We start from the raw sequence: 21317 nt of genomic DNA, 5'->3' as shown, positions 1-21317 counted from the left end.
AGTTTTGTTGTTGGGAGGAAGTTGAAAGGAGGCATGCATGTGTGCGCGCACACACACACACAACTTCCTTTTAAATTCTGTGGTTGTAGAAGCGCTTCTGTACTTACCAGGGCCAGCTGCTTCCTCATATTTCATTCAGTCCATCGTTTGCTAAATATTTATTGAGGTCTGTTATGTGCAAAGCATTGTATTACATCCTCAAAGAAGTTACAGTATTTATATGAAACCTAATTATTGCTACAAAATACGCAAAGATTAAGTGCTTTGGGAATCCACGGCAGGGAGAGATTAATTTCCAGTTTGGACACAGGGAAGACTTTGGAGGAGGTAGCATTGGAGTTCAGCCCCGCAGGATAGGAAGGTTGAGATGTGCCACTATCACATGCGTAATAAATTCCCTGGGTGGTAAACTCATTATTAGCTCTGAAACTGAGAACAGCCTTCAGGAAGCATCCTTACAAATCCAGCAAATGAGGTTTTAGGAACCGCATTTTGTTTCTTGTTGAAACATCAAAAGAGATGCCTTTAGACATCCCTCCTAATCATTTTCTAGTTCTGTGCTGTCCTCTTGTTCAAATAGTGGAAACTGGGCTAATTTTTTTAAAACTCAGAGCAAAATGAAATATTTCTAGAGTCCAGATTTTTTTAAAAAGTGTTGGTTTTGAGTTTTTTCCTTTTCCCTCCACAGAAGGGCAGGTTTGCCCTGCTGCCCTTAAATTCTGAGCCGTGACCCCAGGAGGCTAAGACCTGTTTGTACTTATACTTGGCAATCTTATAGACAGAGAAGTGTTGATTCACATGTACGGAATATGCTTAAACAAGGACAGGAAGGAGTTTTTTTCTTAAGAGTTTCAGGTATAAGTTATAAGTAGACTCTAGATCATAGATATACCAGAGAATCTCAGAAATGAATTTTGGATCGGGGGCTGCATCTTGGAAGGAAAACAACACTATTGTCAATTCAAGTGACATTTTAATAAATGGTTTTCCTTTTTCAACTTCAGTGGGTTAGATAGGCATACTTGGGTGTTGGGTATTTTCTTACAGGTAATTTATTTTAGTTTTATAGGGAAATACAGTACTCACAGTTGTTTGTTTGTTTTTAAAAAGCACTGGCTAAAGTGTCATCCAAGGTTTGCTCAGTTGCCACCTTCTCTCCTGCATATTCAGTCTTTCCCTCCTCACTGGCTGTTTTCCCTCCAAACCTTAAAATCAAACAATCAAGCAAAAAGGACTTTACCCCCTCTGTTTCCCTCTAACTTGCTATAGACCCAGAGCCTTGCCAGGAATACTTTTTTGTGACATGTCTTATCCTCTTTAATTTTTTTTTTTTAGGTCTTGGCTTTTGCAAAGTAGATTTACTTGCTCTGCAGAAATTCCTCCCCACATAGCAGTGTTCTGGGCTCCCGCCTTGTTTTCTCTTCATGACTCGTGATAAGCCAAAGGCTGTGTGAACAGAGGCCACACACAGAGGCACCTGTGAGCTGTACAGCCTCCCACCCTGTCAACACTGGGATCTTGGTCAATGCCCTTACTTAAAAATGAAAATGCGGACTTTGACAAAGGTTAAATGACCTCGTTAAAGTTATCTGAAAGTTAATGTCATGACCACAACTAGAACCAGGCCTCCTAATTCCTCACTTCACAATGTTGAAGAATAGGATTTTAAAGTTGCTAATGAGGTTCTGAAGTGGGAAAGCGGCATTTTCTGAAATAGACTGTGATTGGTGCTTATAGCAGTTTCTCCATTCAGCTGGCCAGAAATGAGTCCACAGATATTAGCTGTCGTAGCTACTTATCACTTGAGATTTTTACAGTGTTCTTGATGGCTGCTCATTTCCAAGTAATAACTGCACTTGAGTTTTTAAGTCAAACCCTTTAGATAGTAAAATTGTAATCTGTTGTAATTGTGAAGCATGTGGGCTGTTTTAGGTATGGCTTAATGGAATGGTAAATGAAAAAACTACAAGGGTAGGTAGCAGTTCGGGTCACGAGGTGAAGAGACCTGGTGAGCCTCAGGAGACTTGGTCAAGGGTTCATTCATCCCTGGCCACTAACTGACAGGTCACTTCCCATTCAGAACAAACACCAACAAATAATACCATGTGGTGCTTCGTACCCATCTCTGAACTTTCGAGGGCAAGGATTTTGTCTGTTTTTTCATCTTGCATTCCTAGTGCCAGTCTAGTTCCCAGCACATGGTAAATGGCCAATCAGTTTGTTGAATGAATAAATGAATTACTTTTTCTGTCTTCAGGTTTTCTTTTCAGTAAAATGTGAAAACCAGTACCTCCCTGTTACCGAGTCCAAGCGCGTACTGCTTGCTGCACAACAGGCTGGTAAATCGAGAGACAAGGTGTTAGGGCAAGGAATAGTGACTTTATTTAGAAAGCCAGCAGACGGAGAAGATAGTGGGCTAGTGGCCCAAAGAACCATCCTCCCCGGCTTAGAATTCAGGCTTCGTTTATACTAAAAGGCGAGGGGCTGTGGTAGGTTGTTGCCAACTTCTTGGTGCTGGAATCCTTTGCTCTTGCAGCTGTCCACGTAGGTTTGGTCACAGTGTTCCTAGAAACCTCCACAAGACGGTTGTTATTTTCTGTTCTGCAACTTGATTTATCTCTATGTGAATGGAAAAGTTTTACACTAAAGCTTTCAAGGTCAGAGCCTTGAGAATCATGTATATTTCAGGCAATTGGCAGCATTCCTTTACAAAGGTGCAGAGCCAGCATGACTAAGCCCAGGCAACAGAGCACAAAGGTTAGAGCTAAAGCACTAGATCTGATAGGAAGTCAGGTTTGTTATTCTGTGTTACATCCCTAAAAGATTAAATGTGATAGTAGATGTGAATGCATTTTGGAAAGTTCTGAGCATATATGTGGGCATAAAGGTATTATTCCTTTAAGCTGTGAGAGGATCGATATAGGGCTATGAATTAACTGAGGAGAAAACAGTATCTCCTGAATATAACAGAATTGAAAAACTCTTTTCCCTTCAAAGACTTTTTTATCTTTGTATAGGAAATAGCATCAGTAATTTGTTGATTTTCCTCTCTGAGTGTGGATCATTTAAAAGATAAATATGAAAACATTCCAAAAGAGATGCATTCTTAGTATTCTCAAGAGTTTGTTCAATTTTGCTTATTACATAGTTGTGTCATGCTGGAAATCCTGATTGAAACAAAATTTTCATTATTTAGCTGTTTTATTATCTTTTTTTTTAAGCATTTTTTTTTTTTTTTTTTTTTTTTTTTGCAATACGCGGGCCTCTCGCTGTTGGGGCCTCTCCCGTTGCGGAGCACAGGCTCTGGACGCGCAGGCTCAGCGGCCATGGCTCACGGGCCTAGCCGTTCCGCGGCATGTGGGATCTTCCCAGACGGGGGCACGAACCCGTGTCCCCTGCATCGGCAGGCGGACTCTCAACCACTGCGCCACCAGGGAAGCCCCTTAAGCATTTTTTTATGTCAGCTTTTTTTTTTTCCAGTGTGGTTTGTTGTGTAATAGAGACATAGCTTCCTGTAGTATCTTTCTGGAAAAATACTTTAATATTGATTAAAAAAAAGAATTCTTACTTGTTTATTAAAAGAACTTTTACAGCTACTTCTTTAAAGTCCAAATTGTTTCCTTAGAATAGAATTAGAAAGAAATATAGAGAAATGGGCTTATTGGAGTTTTCTCAGGGAATAAGATTTGATAAGCGAGAACACCAAAAGGTTCACGTAAAGATACTCTTTCACTTGCCACTTTGATTTGTCCTACAGACAAATCTATCTGCTCCTAAAAGATTAATGGAGAACCAGAAAAATTATTCAGATTACTTATTAGTAAAACAAATGAAAGTTACTATACAATGTATATTTATCCAAATGGGTGTGATAGTTTTTCTTTTTTTTCTTTTTAATTTTTTAAAATTTATTTATTTATGGCTGTGTTGGGTCTTCATTTCTGTGCAAGGGCTTTCTCTAGTTGTGGCAAGCGGGGGCCACTCTTCATCGCCGTGCGTGGGCCTCTCACTATTGCTGCCTCTCTTGTTCTCTGTGGAGCACAGGCTCCAGACGCGCAGGCTCAGTAATTGTGGCTCACGGGCCCAGTTGCTCCACGGCATGTGGGATCTTCCCAGACCAGGGCTCGAACCCGTGTCCCCTGCATTGGCAGGCAGATTCTCAACCACTGCGCCACCAGGGAAGCCCTGGGTGTGATAGTTTTATTGTGAATGTAAACTATGAACTATAACAAGTCAGTGTTTTTTGTTTCTTTAGATGGGTAGCCTATGAAAATCCTGACTTCACAGGAGAACAGTATATACTGGATAAAGGCTTTTATACCAGCTTTGAGGACTGGGGAGGCAAAAATTGTAAGATCTCTTCTGTTCAACCCATATGTTTGGTAAGGAGTTGCATTTTTCTCTGAGAATATTTAACTGAATTTTGGATTCCCTTAATGTGTGCTTCTGGTTCATGTAATACTTAACTATAGAAACTATCCTGAGATTTTTTTTTTTTTCCCCTGAGATTATTTTTAATGGTAATTGTTAATGATCCACAGAAAAAATTTTCAAGATGTCTGCTCTACTCATTTCCTTTTCTCTTCTCCTTAAAAATTCCTAGGATTCTTTCACCAGACCAGGGAGACAAAATCAGGTAACTTAACAAACATTCTATCATTCATAATTAGAAACCTTCTGTTAAAAAGCTGAATTTATGTGTAAAACATCATACATTTGGGAACATATTGTTGGTTTTACCCATTTTTGTGCCTGAAAGCATAACTATATTTTAAAATTAATTTTACAGTAAGGCTTAATTGATAGCACTGACCCATATCTAAATATTTCTTATAAAATGTTCTTATGTAAAGTTAAATTTTTATATCATTACAGTGGATCAGAGTTTTACATTAATACACTAGGATTAGTATTTCAAATAGCGTATAGTTATTGTGGAAAACAGTAAAATGAATTTTCGTATTAGCTGCTGTATCTGCATTAGGCTTTTTATATAGTGTCTTTTATATGGTGTCTCACTTAAGCCTTTTGAATGCTGACTCTCTGTATCAACTGAAGTGTTAAATTTGTTAAAGACTTTTTAATGGAAGTGTTCAGAGAGCCATAATTACAGAGGCACAAACACCACTGTAGCCTCCTTTATTGGCATACAAAAGAGTCTAATAAGTCAGCAGGTAGCTTCCACTGAGAGGGAGGAAAACTGCACTACATGTTTCCAAAATATAGTTTCTTGTAAATGTTAGAACTGTGAACAATTACTTTTGGCCACAGTAGAGCTTTAAAATGCCTGGCAGCTTGTTACAAGAGGGTGTTCTGTAGAAAGCTGCCTCTATTGTTGGACTATCCTTTGTTGTCTCTGAATGAAATTAAACAATCATGAATGGTACAGCCAAAGTATTTCTAATTGATCATTAATGTAGAAGTAAAAAATTGAAGGTTTTATAAAATTCATACCAGTTTACGGTAACAAAAGTTAGCAGGTCATGTTTGGTTATCATTTCAGAGGCTGAATGAGTTAATGTGTGCAGGAAAAGAATTTTATGTTATTTCCGTTTACTTTTTCAAAGATTCACTTGTTTTCGGAACCACAGTTTCAAGGTCGCAGTCAGTGTTTTGAAGAAACAACAAGTCAAATTGATGAATCTTTTTCTGCCAAGTCTTGCAGAGTTTTAGGAGGCAGGTAAGCAAAACAGTGGACTGGCAGAGCCCATCCCGTGGGGGAAAACAGGATTCACATATCAGCAAGTAAATACACTTGTAGGAGCTTGGTACCTTATGAGACCACTACATGGTACAAGACCATGTGAGTACTGAAGTGGACTTTAGAGCACTGAGTGCTGGGCATCAGAGGACATGGACATCAGTGTGGGTGGGAGAAGTTGAAGATCACCACCTCGTTGTGCAATGGGACTCAGACCAGGTTCTCTGCTCTCTAGGCCTCTCCTGTCATCTGTAAAGGGACTTTAGATAATCTCTAAGGACCTCCCAAGATAGATTTTTTTTTTACAGGTGGGTAGGAGTAGGGCAGGCATTCTGCATGATAGGCAAGTGCATGGTTGGGGTGGAGATGCTGATGAGGGGCACACCACCCTCTCTAGCTGGGAGGGCTTTGTACAGGGGGGAGGGGAAGTGAGTTTGGACAGGGAGGGTGGGCTCAGGTGATGACTCTTCTGAGCATATGAATTTGGATGGATGCCAAAGGAAAACACAAGATGGGCAAGGCAAGGAGCTCAAAGTCAGGGAAACGGATCAGGAAACCCTTGGAGCAATCTGTGCAAAAGGTGATGAACTAAGTTGAATAATAGTAAGTAGTAGTAGCAGTAGTAGTAATGCCTTTAATCATATAGTTCTTCATGGTCTAAACAGCACCATCATGCCATTTGGCAATGCAAAGTGGAAAGAGCACCGGCTTTGCATTCAAATGCATAGATTTATATAAAGCTTCACTGTTCATTAGCACATACCTGCACCTCTGTCGTAGTTTCTCTTTGTCCCATATGCTGCTTCATTTATTACTACCAGGCATGGACTTTTTTGTTATTCATTTATTGTCCGTCTCAGCTCACTAGGGTGTAAACTTCAAGATACCAGGGACTTTGTCTTGTTATATCCCCAGCAATGGAAAAATACCTGACACACAGTTATAAGTATGTGTTGGGTTAAACAAAAACAAAACAAAAAGACCCCCAACTCCTCTAGGGAAGCATGATAAATCACCATTTTGTCAATAATGCTGAACGCTAGAGAGACTAAGTGACTTGTCTAAGTCACTGTGGCATCTTGACTCCTGGCCCAGTGCAGAGGTGATGGAAATGAGGATAAAGGGGTGAGGGAGAAATCTGGGGAGGAAACGGTAGACCCAGGTGACTGACTAGCTATGAAGGTTGAAGGAGTATTCAGAAAAGACTCGAAGACTCAAGGGCTTGACAGAACCACCTTGGCTGGGAGAATGGTGGCACCATGAGAGGTGCAAGGAATGCTGGTAGGTGGAGAGGTGAAAGCATTAATCATTTCATGGAGAAAAAAGTTGTATTTCCCAAATGACTTATGAATATTAACTTGCCACAAGATGAAGTGCAGTAAATGTATCCAGACGTTTTTGCAGAGAGAACACTGTTAGCCATAGGCATTGTGTTCATTGTATGGCAGCTACCTCTAAAAGTCAGACTCCTTGACTAGGAAGACTCAAATTACATTTTATACATGTGTGTGTGGTTTTTCCTCTATAGCTGGGTTGCATATGACGGAGAAAATTTCTCGGGTAATCAGTACGTGTTGGAGGAAGGCCACTATCCTTCGCTGTCTGCAATGGGATGCCTGCCTGAAGCAACTTTCAAGTCTGTTCGTCTTATAGATGTCGTAAGTATCTCAGGGTGAATATAGCGTTACAGAGATGTATGGTCACACAGCTGACAGACAGAGCAAGGGAACCAGTAGGCAGGCTTACTCGGGACAAAGTTGGAGGCAGAAAAAATAGTTTCGTGGACAACTTTCTACCCTGGTCTCTTTCCAGATCTTTAAAATGTAAACTGTTTGCTGTTTTCTCAGACTTCAGGGGCAGTGTTGGGTCAGTCATGGTGCACAGTGCACAATCACGGGCTAGTTCAAGGCCCTTCCGTCTTGTTTTTTTCCGTTTCACACCTGAGCCCTATTTTGTTTTTTTAAGATTTATTTATTATTAATTAATTAATTAATTAATTTATTTATTTATGGCTGCATTGGGTCTTAGTTGCAGGATCTTTGTTGAGGCATGCGGGATCTTTTGTTGTGGCGTGCAGGCTCCAGGGCGCATGGGCTCTGTAGCTTGCGGCACTCGGGCTCTCTCATCGAGGTGCCCGAGCTCAGTCGTTGCAGGGTGCTGGCTTAGCTGCCCCGCGCCATGTGGGATCTTAGTTCCCCGACCAGGGATTGAACCCATGTCCCCTGCATTGTAAGGCAGATTCTTTACCACTGGACCACCAGGGAAGTCCCCCTGAGCCCTATTTCTATACCTCTACCTTTAGAGGTACCCATTCTAATGTGTTTGGAGTACAGCTTGGATATTCCTATAAAATATGTTTTTAAAAATATGTATACAGCCTTTTAATTTATATACAGTATTATGCTATAGTTCTCATCATGTTATAAAAACTCTCCTTACATTACATTTTTTGGGAGCCATCCATTATGCTGTATGTACATCTAGTTATTGATTCTAATGGGTGCACATGATGTAATATGTATATACAATATGGAATCATTAACTAGATTTACACACAGCATAATGGATTACCCTGGGATCTTTTGGGGATACGTATTAAAAAGTGGATTGGGATTTCCCTGGTGGCACAGTGGTTAAGAATCTGCCTGCCAGTGCAGGGGACACGGGTTCGAGCCCTGGTCCGGGAAGATCCCACATGCCGCAGAGCAACTGAGCCTGTGCGCCACAACTACTAAGCCTGCGCTCTAGAACCCGCGCGCCTAGAGCCTGTGCTCTGCAACAAGAGAAGACACCGCGATGAGAAACCCGCCCACCACAATGAAGAGTGGCCCCCGCTTGCCGCAACTAGAGAAAGCCTGTGGGCAGCAACGAAGACCCAGTGCAGCCAAAAACAAAGAGTGGATTTACTGGATCTCACATGCATGAATATGCAACCTTCAGTAAGTACTGCCGAATTCCACCACTTTACACTGTTGCTGGCAGTGCATGTGGATTCCAGTTTTCAGCATCATGGCCATTATTGAGTATTCTCTGACGTTCTAACTTTTGTCAGTTTGAAAGAATGGGGTAGTCTCTGACATTCTAACTTTTGTCAGTTTGAAAGAATGGGGTAGAAGTTGTGTTAGTTTGCATTTCACTGTTGGTGAGATCTCATATACGTACTAGTCATTTAGGTTTTCTGTTCAGTGAATTGCCTATTTATATCCTTTGCCCAGCTCTTTAGTTTCCCGTCATTGTTGTTATTGATTTGCAGAAATTCCTTATAGTTTTTAAATCTATTCCTCTGTTGTTTTAGAGATTTGCAATGAAATGACTTTTCTCAGTTTCTCGTGTATGTGCCAATCCAGATTATAGTGCTCCTTTTTGACCAGAAACCTTTAATTTTAATGCAGACAAAGCAATATTCGATAGAACAGTACTGCGAGATAATGTTCAGATGTTAAAGTCTGGGTGTATCTGACAGTTTGGGAAGTATTTGTTAGTTTTTGGTAGCTGATATCTCATAAAAAGCTTTAAACATATGTAGTTGGTGATTTTAGCTTTAAAGGTAGAAGGAACATATGTGAGTTGGCTTTTTCTCATCCCCTCCTGCCCGTTCAAATAACGAAAATGTTGACCTTCCTTGAGATGTGAAAATAGTAGCAGTGAAACATAAAATGATGTGGTAAGATTCATTAGCTTACAAATAATAAAATATCTAAAAATTTGATATTTAACCTGCTTAGAATTCTAAAAGCAACCTACAAGTATTTAAAAAAAAAACAAACCCACTTTAGATTTAAAGCTTTCAAATGTCTTTCTTCAAGCAGAACTTAGCATATATGCTCACATCACTTTTGACATTTACAGATGATGTTCTTTTAAGTTTTGATTATGATGAAATGAATATTTTATCCATATTAAGAATGTATATTTTAATTGTGACTTAGTACTTCAAAATCGTTTGGTTGTTGTCGCTAGATTAGAGTGCTTGGAACGTTTTAGCATGCCATCTCAGAAAAGTGCAGTGAACGTGCAAAGTAGTGATACTACTACAGTTTCTGTCATTTCCTTCTTGTATGGTTTATATAACCTAATTTCTAGACCATGTAGAACACGTCTCCACACTGATCTGCTCTGTTTATTGGTCAAGATCTTTCTACACATCAGAGCACATCCACATAAATGAAGCAGTAAGGTGTCACACCGTTGCCACAAAACTTTAAGCAAGTTAGGGAATTTTTCATGTATCATTTATGATTTTAGGATTATTATCATCAGAGCTTAGTCTAGGGTCATAAGGGTCTGTAATCTGAAAAACAAGCATAAGCTGCCAACTTTTCATTTTTCTGAAAATCAGTGGACTTGAACTTGGGGCTTCCATGCTATTTTTTCTCTCCTAACAATTATTCCTACAGGAAAGTTTGGGAATACATACACAGAATCATTGTCTTATTGACAGTTAAAAACAACAACAAAAAGACATCTGAAAATGCATACAAGGGGAAGCTTCCTTTATTAGGCAGATTACCACTAGACCCCCAAAGATCACCACAGCCCCCGACCCTCGCCATTTATGTCTTTGACTTTCCAGCCCCTTCTTATCTCAATAGAAAACAGAAAAGTTGAAAATAAATTCCATTAGAATTGATATTCCAGGCATATATACCTGTTCCTTTATGCCTGGGATATTTTCCCCGTTTTATAATACTTTACATTTACCTGCCTTTCTACGTAAGGGAAAAACTTTCTGCCCTCCATCCTTCCTTGCTTTAGCTTTGGAGTATATAACCACCCAGACGTTCTGGAAAAGGGAGTTTATGAGCAGGCCAAGTCCGGCCAGATCTTCTGCTTTGTCCTTGTAACAAGATGATTTTCACGTTAAGTTTGAATTACTATCAAGGATGAGTAACAGAACATTATTTTTGTTCCTAAACAGGAATTGTCTGAACCAACAATTATTCTTTTTGAAAGAGAAGACTTCAAAGGAAAAAAGATTGAATTTAGTACAGAAATAGTTAATCTCCAATCCCTAGGATTCAACACGCACATACGCTCTGTTCAGGTGATTGGTGGCATGTAAGTGCGTTACCTACTTGTTTATTCAATAAAATAGATTTTAAAAATTAAGTTTGATCATATTTCTCTTCTCTGTTACCTTAACCAAGTTGACGTATAACCCCTTTTTTTCTGTAAGGGTTAATATTTATGTTCCCTCACAGTATACTTTTCCTGTTGGGAAAAGCCATGTGTGGGACATCATCTCTTCATCCAGAATTTTAGTTTACTTAAGGTAAGGACTCTCAAAGTTCCTAGGCGAACGCTTTGCAATAAATTGAGCGCTTCCTTAGCAAGTAGGAAAGAGAACTGATTTTGCTTATCCTCTTGAAAGACCAAGTCCTTTGATTTTGGAGTAAGGGTTGGGATTTTCCTTCAGCTAGGAGTGACTAGCAGATGTTACAGGCAAAATGACTTTATGTCAACATGGGAAGATTTTTCTCAACTTGGTATATAATTTTGAAATTAAGATGTAAAAATGAATAAGGACTATCAATGTAATGTGTTTTTACAAAAGTATTTTTCTTTCACTCACCAAAACAACAGGTATAGTTTGAAGGCATTAAATGGTGGAGGGGACTATAGCTATTTAAAAAACAAATTCGGATTATTAGGGTGATAGAATTTTATGCATGACTTTTTTTTTCCAACGGGTTTAAACTAATATTTTGTTTTTATGATAAAATGACCATTTTAGAGTTCCAGGGTTAAAAACAGAGAACCTTCTTCCTTGATCTAATACATCAACCAGAGAGCAAGATTGTTGTGTTGGTTGCATGCTGGTCTGCACTGGAACCCAGACTTCAGGTGTGGGTACCAGCATCTCTGTGTGGAAGAGACCTGAGTATCTTTAGTAGTTTTCTGGATTGAGGAAGATTACTCTCATTTTAAATAAAACTTTATTATTTATTTTTATCTAACCCTTATATAGCACTTAACCTGTGTAAGAACTTGACAAGTATTACCCATTTAAATAAAGGTCCATTATTACAACTGAAGATGTTTTATGTAAAGTTCACAGGAAGTACTGGGCTGTCCTGCTAAAAGACTATCTCTAGTTCATTGCCTTATTGAAGAAAAAAACTTACCTATTTCTCTTCAAGAGTGGAACTTTTGGGCATAAATACTCATGTACCGTGAATTTGCTACTTGTCAAGACATGGGTGCTATAGCGGTTTTTAATAATAAGGTAGTTTCCTTTTTTTATCCTCCAACATATATTTAAAGTATAAAAAGCTCAGTCTAGGTACTTACCTGGTGGTGCAGTGGTTAAGAATCTGCCTGCCAATGCAGGGGATCCGGGTTCGATCCCTGGTCCAGGAAGATCCCACGTGCCATGGAACAACTAAGCCTGTGTGCCACAACTACTGAGCCTGCGCTCTAGAGCCCATGAGCCACAACTGCTGAAGCCCACGTGCCACAACTACTGAGCCTGCATGCTGCAACAAGAGAAGCCACCACAATGAGAAGCCCGTGCACCACAATGAAGAGTAGCCCCCGCTCACCGCAACTAGAGAAAGCCCAAGTACAGCAATGAAGACCCAACGCAGCCAAAAATAAATTAAAAATAAATAAATAAAAAACTCAGTCTAAAAATCAAAGTGTTCTGAAAATATAATTGGTGCCCACTGTGAAATGGATATTGCTACTTACTGTGGTTATCTCCTTTTGTTTTCCAGATGGGTTACTTATGAATATGGCAATTACAGGGGTCAACAGTTCCTATTGTCACCAGCAGAAGTATCTAATTGGTGTGAATTCAGTGGCTGTCGCCAAATAGGTTCTCTACGACCTTTTGTTCAGGTACTTTCTTTTTCTACATGCTTTGAATAGACTCTTCTCTGAAATCTTTTTTGTAAATGTAATTAACTTTTTAGTTTCAATTTTAAGTGTGAAATTGGCCTCTCCCCCACCCCACCCCCGAGAATTTCTGAATTTTGGCTGTGTTTCTGGTGCCAGAAGGTTGTGACTGCTTTCAGAAATGTTATTACACCTGACATCAAAACCTGGTATGGGGCTTCCCTGGTGGCGCAGTGGTTGAGAGTCCGCCTGCCGATGCAGGGGACAAGGGTTTGTGCCCCGGTCCGGGAAGATCCCACATGCCGCGGAGCGGCTGGGCCCGTGAGCCGTGGCCACTGAGCCTGCGCGTCCGGAGCCTGTGCTCCACGATGCGAGAGGCCACAACAGTGAGAGGCCCGCGTACTGTAAAAAAAAAAAACAAAACAAACAAACAAAAAACCTGGTATGTCCCAAGCCCTGGGTTGTCCATAGGCAGGCTCCCAGCCCCAGGCACTTTGAAATTCTGTCAACCTCTCCTCATTGAGAAAATCCTAAAGCCTCTGAAACGCTCAGATATAGCAGTTTTCCCTTATCCAGCCTCATTTGGGATTCTGCCCCTGCTAATGATGCTTGTTCAGTGCTTCTAAAGTACAGCTTGTATATGACTATTGCTGGGGTTTTGTCTTCTAGAAACGAATTTGTTTTAGACTTCGAAACAAAGCAACAGGGTTATTCATGTCAACCAATGGAAACTTAGAGGATCTGAAGCTTCTCAGAATACAGGTCATGGAGGATGTCGGTGCTGATGATCAGATTTGGATTTATCAAGAAGGATGCTTCAAATGCAGGGTGAGCTTTTTGGATTAGACAAGGGTCTATAATAGCATCTCTCTTCAAGTAGATGCTACTTCATGATTCCTGGAGCATTTTCAGAAATAAGTTAGAAGGTTTTTCATGAAACTATTTCTTAGTTCTGATAGAACCTGTCTAGGAACCAAATGGGAGGTAAATCTAGCACTGATCCAAGATAGAATCTTTATATCTATACTTGATTTTTATACAGTAATAGAAAAAGCAAGTGTCTGTGTTACCCTCCCCTTTTTCCTTAACCTACTTGTTATAGAAGTAAACTTATAAGCCCCATCATTATCAACACAGATCACTTGGTTTGTTTCCATTTTGGAGGACCCCACAGACTAGGTTGAAGCGTGAAGAGATAACCACCCTGTGTACAACACAGTCCATTTCCTAATTGTCACACGTTGTAAAATGGAGAATTGCCCATCTCCCTCCTATCACTCCCGCCACAATGCACATTTAAAAGCTGAGTGCTGTAAGATTTTATGAGAGATGCTCACACTTCTATTGTACATACTCATTTTAACTCCTTGATTTTATGGGCTTGACTGTTTGCTCCTGATTTTTTTAATCCTGGTGCCCTGTGAGTCAGCAGAAGGCATTACGGCCTGCTGAAAGGAAGTACAACTTGTTAATTGGGTCTGTTGTGCTTGAGGGAGAATCATCCTTTCAGTAAACAGAAGTACTGTTTAGACACGCATAGAAGAACTAGCATGAGAAACAGAAGTAACTAATACAGAGGCGTAGAAAAAGCAAACTTCTGCCTTTGAATTATCTTAATTCAAGAAAATGGCATCTTTCAACAATTAGTTCTAATGAACATTACAGTGATATTATTTTAACAGCTTTGAATTTGGTAGGTCAGTGAGAAAAAGGAAAGTGTCCTAGATCATCACAACCCTTTTATCTCAATATATTGTGGAACAGTACACTTTTCATAAGCATTTTCTATAGCAATATGTGTGAATGCCACATGAACATGACTACCATACCTTATTTACATTATATTAAGGGTAGATTCACTTCATAGAAGGACCCATAAGATCTTTGCATTAGAACACACTCTACTGCATTTATGTTTTCTCTTTTTATACTTGGATAGCATGCCTTTTTAGAAAATTTTAGACATTTCTCATGAAGGAAGACAAATCAGTAAGTGGAATTCCAAGTTTTAAAATGATAAAATGCCCTTTTAGCAACTTCAGTGCTACAGCAGGCTTCAAAATTAGAGATGCAGTCATATTCCGGAAGGGTCAGGCTGAGTGGATACATCGGGGAGATTAGCTACAGACCCAGCCTCAGATCATGATTTCTGGGGGGAGATATCATGATGGGCATTTTTAGTGTTCTAAGGAGGCTTCCCTTACTTATAAGACAGAGGGCCTCACAAAGGGCATAAATCTCTTAACAATGGACAAGAATTGAGAACTTTCTATCACATGTTATCTGAAATGAAGGGCATAAATATTTGTTTGATTCCAGTTACCATGGCTAAAAGCTGAAATTCCTCATGTGGGGTATAAATGAAGCTAGGCACTAAGATAACTTTAAAAATCAGCTCACACAGGAAATTGCTTCCAATGGTGGCTGAATGTATATCCACCCATGTCTACGATACCTTGTCTTTTCCACTGAGCAGATAGCAGAAGACTGCTGCCTGGCCATCGTGGGGAACCTAGTAACCTCTGGCTCTAAACTGGGCCTGGCACTCGAACAGAACATCGACAGTCAGTTCTGGAGCATGAAGTCTGACGGCAGGATCTATAGCAAGCTGAAGCCAAATTTAGTTTTAGATATCAAAGGTAAGGATCGTTTCCTTTATTTTCTTTGTTGTGTCTTCTTTAGTTAACTAAAAAGCTCTTCTTTACTTTTGAAAATGATGCATGTACTATTATTAATAGTAAGTGATCCCTTACTACGTGCCAGCCTCAATGCTATACACTGTACATACGTTATCTCACGTGATCTTCACAGCAGCCCCAAGAGGCCTGTGTTATCCCTCCTCCCCCCACTTTACAGCCTCCAAACTGAGGCTCAGAGGAGTTAATCAGTTTGGCCACAATCTCACACCCATTAAGTGCTGAGGTGGAATCCGGACATGGGCCGACTTTAAACCATTTATTATAACGATGTTAGACTAAAATTCACAAGTTAAAAGGCCATGACCTCAGTCTGTAGAGTTGACGATTCTCATGTACACGCATGTAAACTTTCATTGTAAAGATCTAAGACTGAAAAGGAATTAAAACAAACAACATAGCCAAAAAGATTTCAACTGAACATTTGTTCAGTGAAGTTAATCCAGAGCAAACCGATTGATGGTGCTTGGGGAAGAACAAATACATTTTGGCCAGGGAGTTCCAAACTTTATCTGCATGAGAGTCCCCTGGAGGGCTTGTTAAAAAACGCAGATTGCTGGGTTCCACCCTCAGAGGTTCTGATTCAGTAGGTCTGGGGTAGGGCCCAGGAATCTGCATGTCTAACAAGTTCCCAGGTAATACCCATGCTGCCTGTCTACGAGAACTACTGATGATAATTTTAAAACATAAAGCAAAAAAAACTGACCTCAAGTAGACATGGGAATTCAGTGAACCTTTGTTGCTATAGACAAGCAAATGATGATGGTGTGTTTTATTCATGTCATATGGGGTAATTTTGCTTCAAATTATTAATGGAGACTTTCTATCCCCTATCAGGAAACCAGTGTGGTTATGTTCGTCAATTTAGTGGAACCATACTATACCACACACCACTTTAAATCACGGCTAGAAAGTTGGCTCAATTTTACCTGAGTCAGGGTTCTAGGCCAAAGCTGTCATTAAAAATTAAGATAGAGTGGTAAAGAAATAGCTGCAACCTGGTTTTAAAATAAATTTTGTGGAAGATGGAGAATAAGCCTGAACATTTCCATCAGGGGCTTTGGTGACTGCCCCTGGAGAAAAGTGGCCGTCACTTCTGATCTGCAGGTGGGGAGAGTGGCCAAGCCACCTAACAATGGGATTCGAATTTACGAAGAATCTGAGGAACAGGAAGGTGCTCAGAGGCAAACTAAGTTTAATGAGGCGAAGGCAGGGCACTACATTTAGGGAGCACCACTAAGCAATATCTAACTCCAGGCTGGATGGGGCCCAAAGTCGTACAGTGTATAAAGTACAAGCAGGAGACAAATGCATTGTAGGCTGGCACGACAGATCTCTCAATATGTACACAAGTAAGATACCCATTTTATAGATGATCAACCGGAGGTTCAAACTTAAGAGTCACTATCATTTTATTCTTATTTTGAACAACTTGTTAAACCGGAGCTCCTCAGTCTATACAAGATAGAGTTTCAAAACCTCCAGAGAAGCCAAAGGAATGTGACTAGACTGAAGTGGAAACATGGATTTTGGGGAAAATACGGACTCATGTTTCTTACAGATGTGATCAGCTTCCTATGTCCAGGGTTAAGGTCACTGTAATCTTTACGAGCTAGTCTCTTAGCGCATTCCTTTTATTCTTTCAACATGTATTTATTGGGTACCCAATATGTGACAGGCTCTGTGCCACACACTGGGGGTATCAAAGTGAAAGGAAAAAAAAAAAAAAAAGGACAGTACCTTGGCTTCAGAGCGCTTACATTCTGGAAGCTCCAAGGATATGGGATTTTCCCCCACTTGCTACCCTGGCAGTTGACCAGGAGTAAGGATTAGTCTTCGACTCTGAAAAGGACTGTGGGACTTCAGGAGCCTCCTCCTTAGGGCTTCGCTTGAAAGCTCCAAGATCACTTCCTAAAATGCAATATAAATTAGTCCAGTGCCTTTGGAATAAGGCTACTGTTCTGTATGTTTGTGAACTCTCAGTATATCGAGTATGGTAGCTACAGTAATCAATTGTTAAACTAGTTTACATGTCTCAGAATGTGGGAGAATGATGCCATCTTGTGGACAAGAGGGAGTAGGGCCACACATCCCACATACTGTGCAAGGGGGATAGAAATACACCTCTCAATAGGAGACTGTGACTTTCACTGGCTACAACTGTTGACCATTTGTTACCTACTACTCTTACCGTAAGGTTTATTTCTTTTAGCCTATCTCCTGGTGTTTTGGTAGACATCCGTGTATTATTCCAGACCAAAGACATTATAACAACAGGGTAAGCTGACTCACACTCACTTTTTAAAAGTCTGTGAGGATTTTAATCCTCCCCAAAGGCAAAGAATGAATCAGATTATTTCTCAAGAACTTTCTAGTCGTCATGACTCTAATTAGAATTATAATGTAATATACACAGAAAGTATGTTTAAGATACTATAATCTTGAAGAATGAAAAAAGACATTGTGACCTTAAGATAATATTTGCTGAAATCTCAGTGGAGTATGTTGTGTCTCAGTGGAGATGGTGGGGTTTGTGGTGGTGGTGACTTTTTATTTCCAAACTTAAGCATAAAATGCCCAGGGCACCTTGCCTTTGTATTCTATACCTAGCTGTGCAGAGGCTCTCAGTTATCATGATGATTAACCAATTTCTTAGAAGAGGGGCATGCCTAAGAGATGATTTCATCCCTATCAAAATCTATTGTGTAAGTTTTCAGACCTTTTGGATGTTTTGTAAATGGTTTCAAAGAGAATAAGAACGTTTAATTCCTCTTGGCCTGAGGCTGCAGTATGATTTCAATACCAGTCGCACTTACCCTGCAGGGAGATGAACAGATTTTAATTTTGATCGAGTCCTTGGTGCTATGACGTTGGTACAGAGGCTTATGCTGAAAAGGATAAGGTATCTGTTTACTCCACACTGGAAAAAAATATCACATGACCCTTTCTTTTGTTAATGATACTTCTCCATTGAAAGAAGAGGCCATGAGGCTAAAGAATCTGAAATATCTAGTAGGCACCCTTGGAAAAAAATATTCTGGTGAAAGGCAAACCATACTAGTTTTTACAGTCTGATGGAACTCAGCATGTTAAATGCTATGAATTTTTACACACCACAGCCTGTGGGTTCCCAGAAGTGGGAGTGCTGCCCTGCCTATACTTCTGGGTGTCACTCAGACCTCCCCTTTGACCTAATACAACTATTTTTCATTGTTCATGCAAAATTTGTTCCGATGACTATTCTACTCAGGCCTACCTGCTTATTTTGCTGGTGTCTCAAATCCACAATCCCACCACTGAATATTTGTCACAATCTCTTTACTCCTTTTCCCATTTCTAGATTCTGTCCCCGCCGGTGCCATATGATGGGGCTTTAACACATCACCCCCCAGAGGCTGGAACCTCTCAGCCCTCAGTGCGTTTCTGGGCTTTCCTCCCTGCTTTGTCTCCTCGAGGCACATAGTTTTACACTTTGCTTACTCTTGTTACATTGGTGTTGTGATAAACTGTGTCTGCTACAGCCTCTTCATGTGGGCATGTTTCCTTCTATCATTTTCCTCTTCTGTCTTTCAGGGGGTACACAGTATGATCAAAATCACCTTATCCTCAACAGTGTCAGCAAAGAGAAGTTAACACAAGTGTGGGAAGCCATGGTCCTGTAGACCTGAATTAAAGAATGCAGGAGGAATATTTCTGGAGGTCTTTCAGCTACCTGATTTAAACAAACAAAAAAAAGGGCTGCAGACAGAAGCGCCAAGAAGAAAGTGGACCTGCTCCTTCAACAGCTCTAAATTCTGTCTTGAATCACACCACCGTGACCAGGACAACCACTCATCTTCTCAAAAGACTAATCGTTTTAAACCAATCACTTATCCTCCTCTTGTTTTATCCCTTTCGTTTCTTTTCAGTAGCTGCTTAAACAGGTTGCCTCGTTAGCAACAAGACTATGTACATGTTAAATTATATCCAAAGATAGAGAACAAGAACAGACCGACAAGTCCTGTCCACTTTAAAGGGAAGGACAGAGCTCAAGTTTGTAAGGTAGGAGACTGTTCAGCATCTGAGAAGAAATAATTAGGCCTGTAATTTTGGTCCTTGATCTTCTGATTTCTGGACTTACTAATTATGCCGTATAGCAAAGTGGGGAAAGCCTTATCTAGTCAGACCTACCTTAAGCAACTAAGTATAAACAAAATGTTTCTGTTAATATTAAAAATTAGGGGACTTCCCTGGGGGCACCGTGGTTAAGAACCTGCCTGCCAATGCAGGGGACACGGGTTCGAGCCCTGGTCCAGGAAGATCCCACGTGATGCAGACTGGCTGGGCCCATGAGCCACAACTGCTGAGCCCGCGTGCCACAACTCCTGAAGCCCGCGCACCTAGAGCCCACGCTCCACGACGGGAGAGGCCACTGCAGTGAGAAGCCCATGCACCGCAACGAAGAGTAGCCCCTGCTCGCCGCAACTAGAGAAAGCCTACGCACAGCAGCAAAGACCCAATGCAGCCAGAAATATATTTTTTAAAAATTAGTAAATTTACAAAGATAGCAGGATCTGGATTATTTTAACCCACTCTAGAATGTCACATGTGAGTGCTGTTTAGTGCTTTTCTTGCAGATGCTACTGAAACAGGATTACCATGACCTAATTTATGAGCCCATCCTCATCTACAGGTAGTTCTGAAGCAGCGTTACGCAGCCCTTTGCTAAACTCAGGTCTTTTAGCCCAATTTCCTGCCCTCCTGTCCAGCTGCACTGGCACGAGGCCTGCACGGGGCTGCCTTCCCTGTGAGGCTCCATGGCCCCACACCTGCTATGACTGCTGGGGGACAGCCTCAGGTCATCTACTTCTGGGAGCAGAAACGAGAGGTGTGGAAGGCTCAAGAGGATGACCAGCAATTCTCTCCAGAAAGCGAAAGAAAGGAGACTGAAGCAATCCTAGTTGGCCAGATCTCAGATCTGAGAACCCTAAGACACAGCAAGTATTTCAGTGGAAACTGAAAATATTTAGCTGCTGATTGTACACTCCCTGGCCTCAGTGCTGTTCACAGTTTGAACAAAACTGCGAAACATTCCTTGAACACACGCTTCCTCTTTTTGTCCTCATGTCGTTGTCCTCGTCACTGAACACTGGTGCTTGGAAGAACAAATCTCGTTTCCTTTTAGCTACTCCGTATGTTTCCAATTGTAAAATGTTGATCCTCTGGAGCCTGTGCTGGGCAGTGGCGGCCATCAGAGTAGTTTACCTTCAGTTTTAAGCTGTTTGCACATGTCCAACAGCAGCTGCCATGCGTCTTGTTCTTAGGTGCACAGCTCTGGCCTTAGGCCTTTGTGTGTCTCACTACAGTAAGGTGGGGTAAGACTGTCTAGTCTGTGTTGAATTTATCTCTTGAATAAACTTGTTTCTGGTTAACCGTATTGATGGAATCTGAGAGAGTCCATTCTAGCCCTCGTAACACTTCAAAGAGGGTCAGCAGGCAGCTTAGAAACAAATGTCTGATCTGGACAAGGTGGGTTTCAGAGCTGCTAGAATAACAGCAGGGGGAGATTTCTGACTACCCTCTTTCCAGACTCAGTGGTGAAGGGGCACACTCCACTTTTCTGAGTGGACATGAGGGTAAGTGAGGTCGTCCCTCGAGAGATGCCCCTCACTACCACTGGGAGGCCTCAAAGAGAAAGAGCTGAGGTTGAATTCAGAGAAGTCAAAAGTGGCTTATTCACACCTGGAAAAACATCTTGCTTTTGAGGTAAATTTGTACTGGTGAGAACAGCAATTCCAGAAAAAAACCCTCATGCAACACTACAAATGAGTGTCTATCAGGAAGAAACCAAGTAGAAGGCTACTCAGACAGGTCTACGTCAGAAGCCAAATGATAGCAGCTGAGCTGCAGTAATGAGGGGATCGTGGCGGGAACTGGACACTTACCGTCAATGATCAGAGGGCACAGACTAGAGACGCAAAAGCCGCAACGGGTTTATTGGCGAGACACCTAAATGCAAGCATTTCAGGTAAAACTGGAGAACTCTGGTCCCCAGTGGAATGGTGGTAATTTCCACGGAACAGTCCCCAGAGAAGCACGTTTCA

At 40.9% G+C, this 21317-nt stretch overlaps 1 protein-coding gene across 1 annotated transcript in view; it reads left to right on the top strand.

Annotated features, from left to right (window-relative positions):
- Positions 1-18896, top strand: part of CRYBG1 (crystallin beta-gamma domain containing 1) — a 201896-nt gene extending 183000 nt beyond the window's left edge. Inside the window, exons 14-22 of the mRNA XM_065888987.1 lie at positions 4256-4382; positions 4604-4636; positions 5568-5680; positions 7230-7359; positions 10620-10759; positions 12418-12541; positions 13208-13366; positions 15015-15177; positions 18808-18896. Coding sequence (XP_065745059.1) covers positions 4256-4382; positions 4604-4636; positions 5568-5680; positions 7230-7359; positions 10620-10759; positions 12418-12541; positions 13208-13366; positions 15015-15177; positions 18808-18896 — 1078 coding nt within the window. The remainder of the gene's footprint in view (positions 1-4255; positions 4383-4603; positions 4637-5567; positions 5681-7229; positions 7360-10619; positions 10760-12417; positions 12542-13207; positions 13367-15014; positions 15178-18807) is intronic.
- Positions 18897-21317: the final 2421 nt, after the last annotated feature.

Source organism: Phocoena phocoena, chromosome 12 (assembly GCF_963924675.1).
Source record: "Phocoena phocoena chromosome 12, mPhoPho1.1, whole genome shotgun sequence".
Taxonomy (NCBI): domain Eukaryota; kingdom Metazoa; phylum Chordata; class Mammalia; order Artiodactyla; family Phocoenidae; genus Phocoena; species Phocoena phocoena.
The sequence above is the reverse complement of the archived record's forward strand: the minus strand, read 5'-3'. Positions and strand labels throughout refer to the sequence as shown.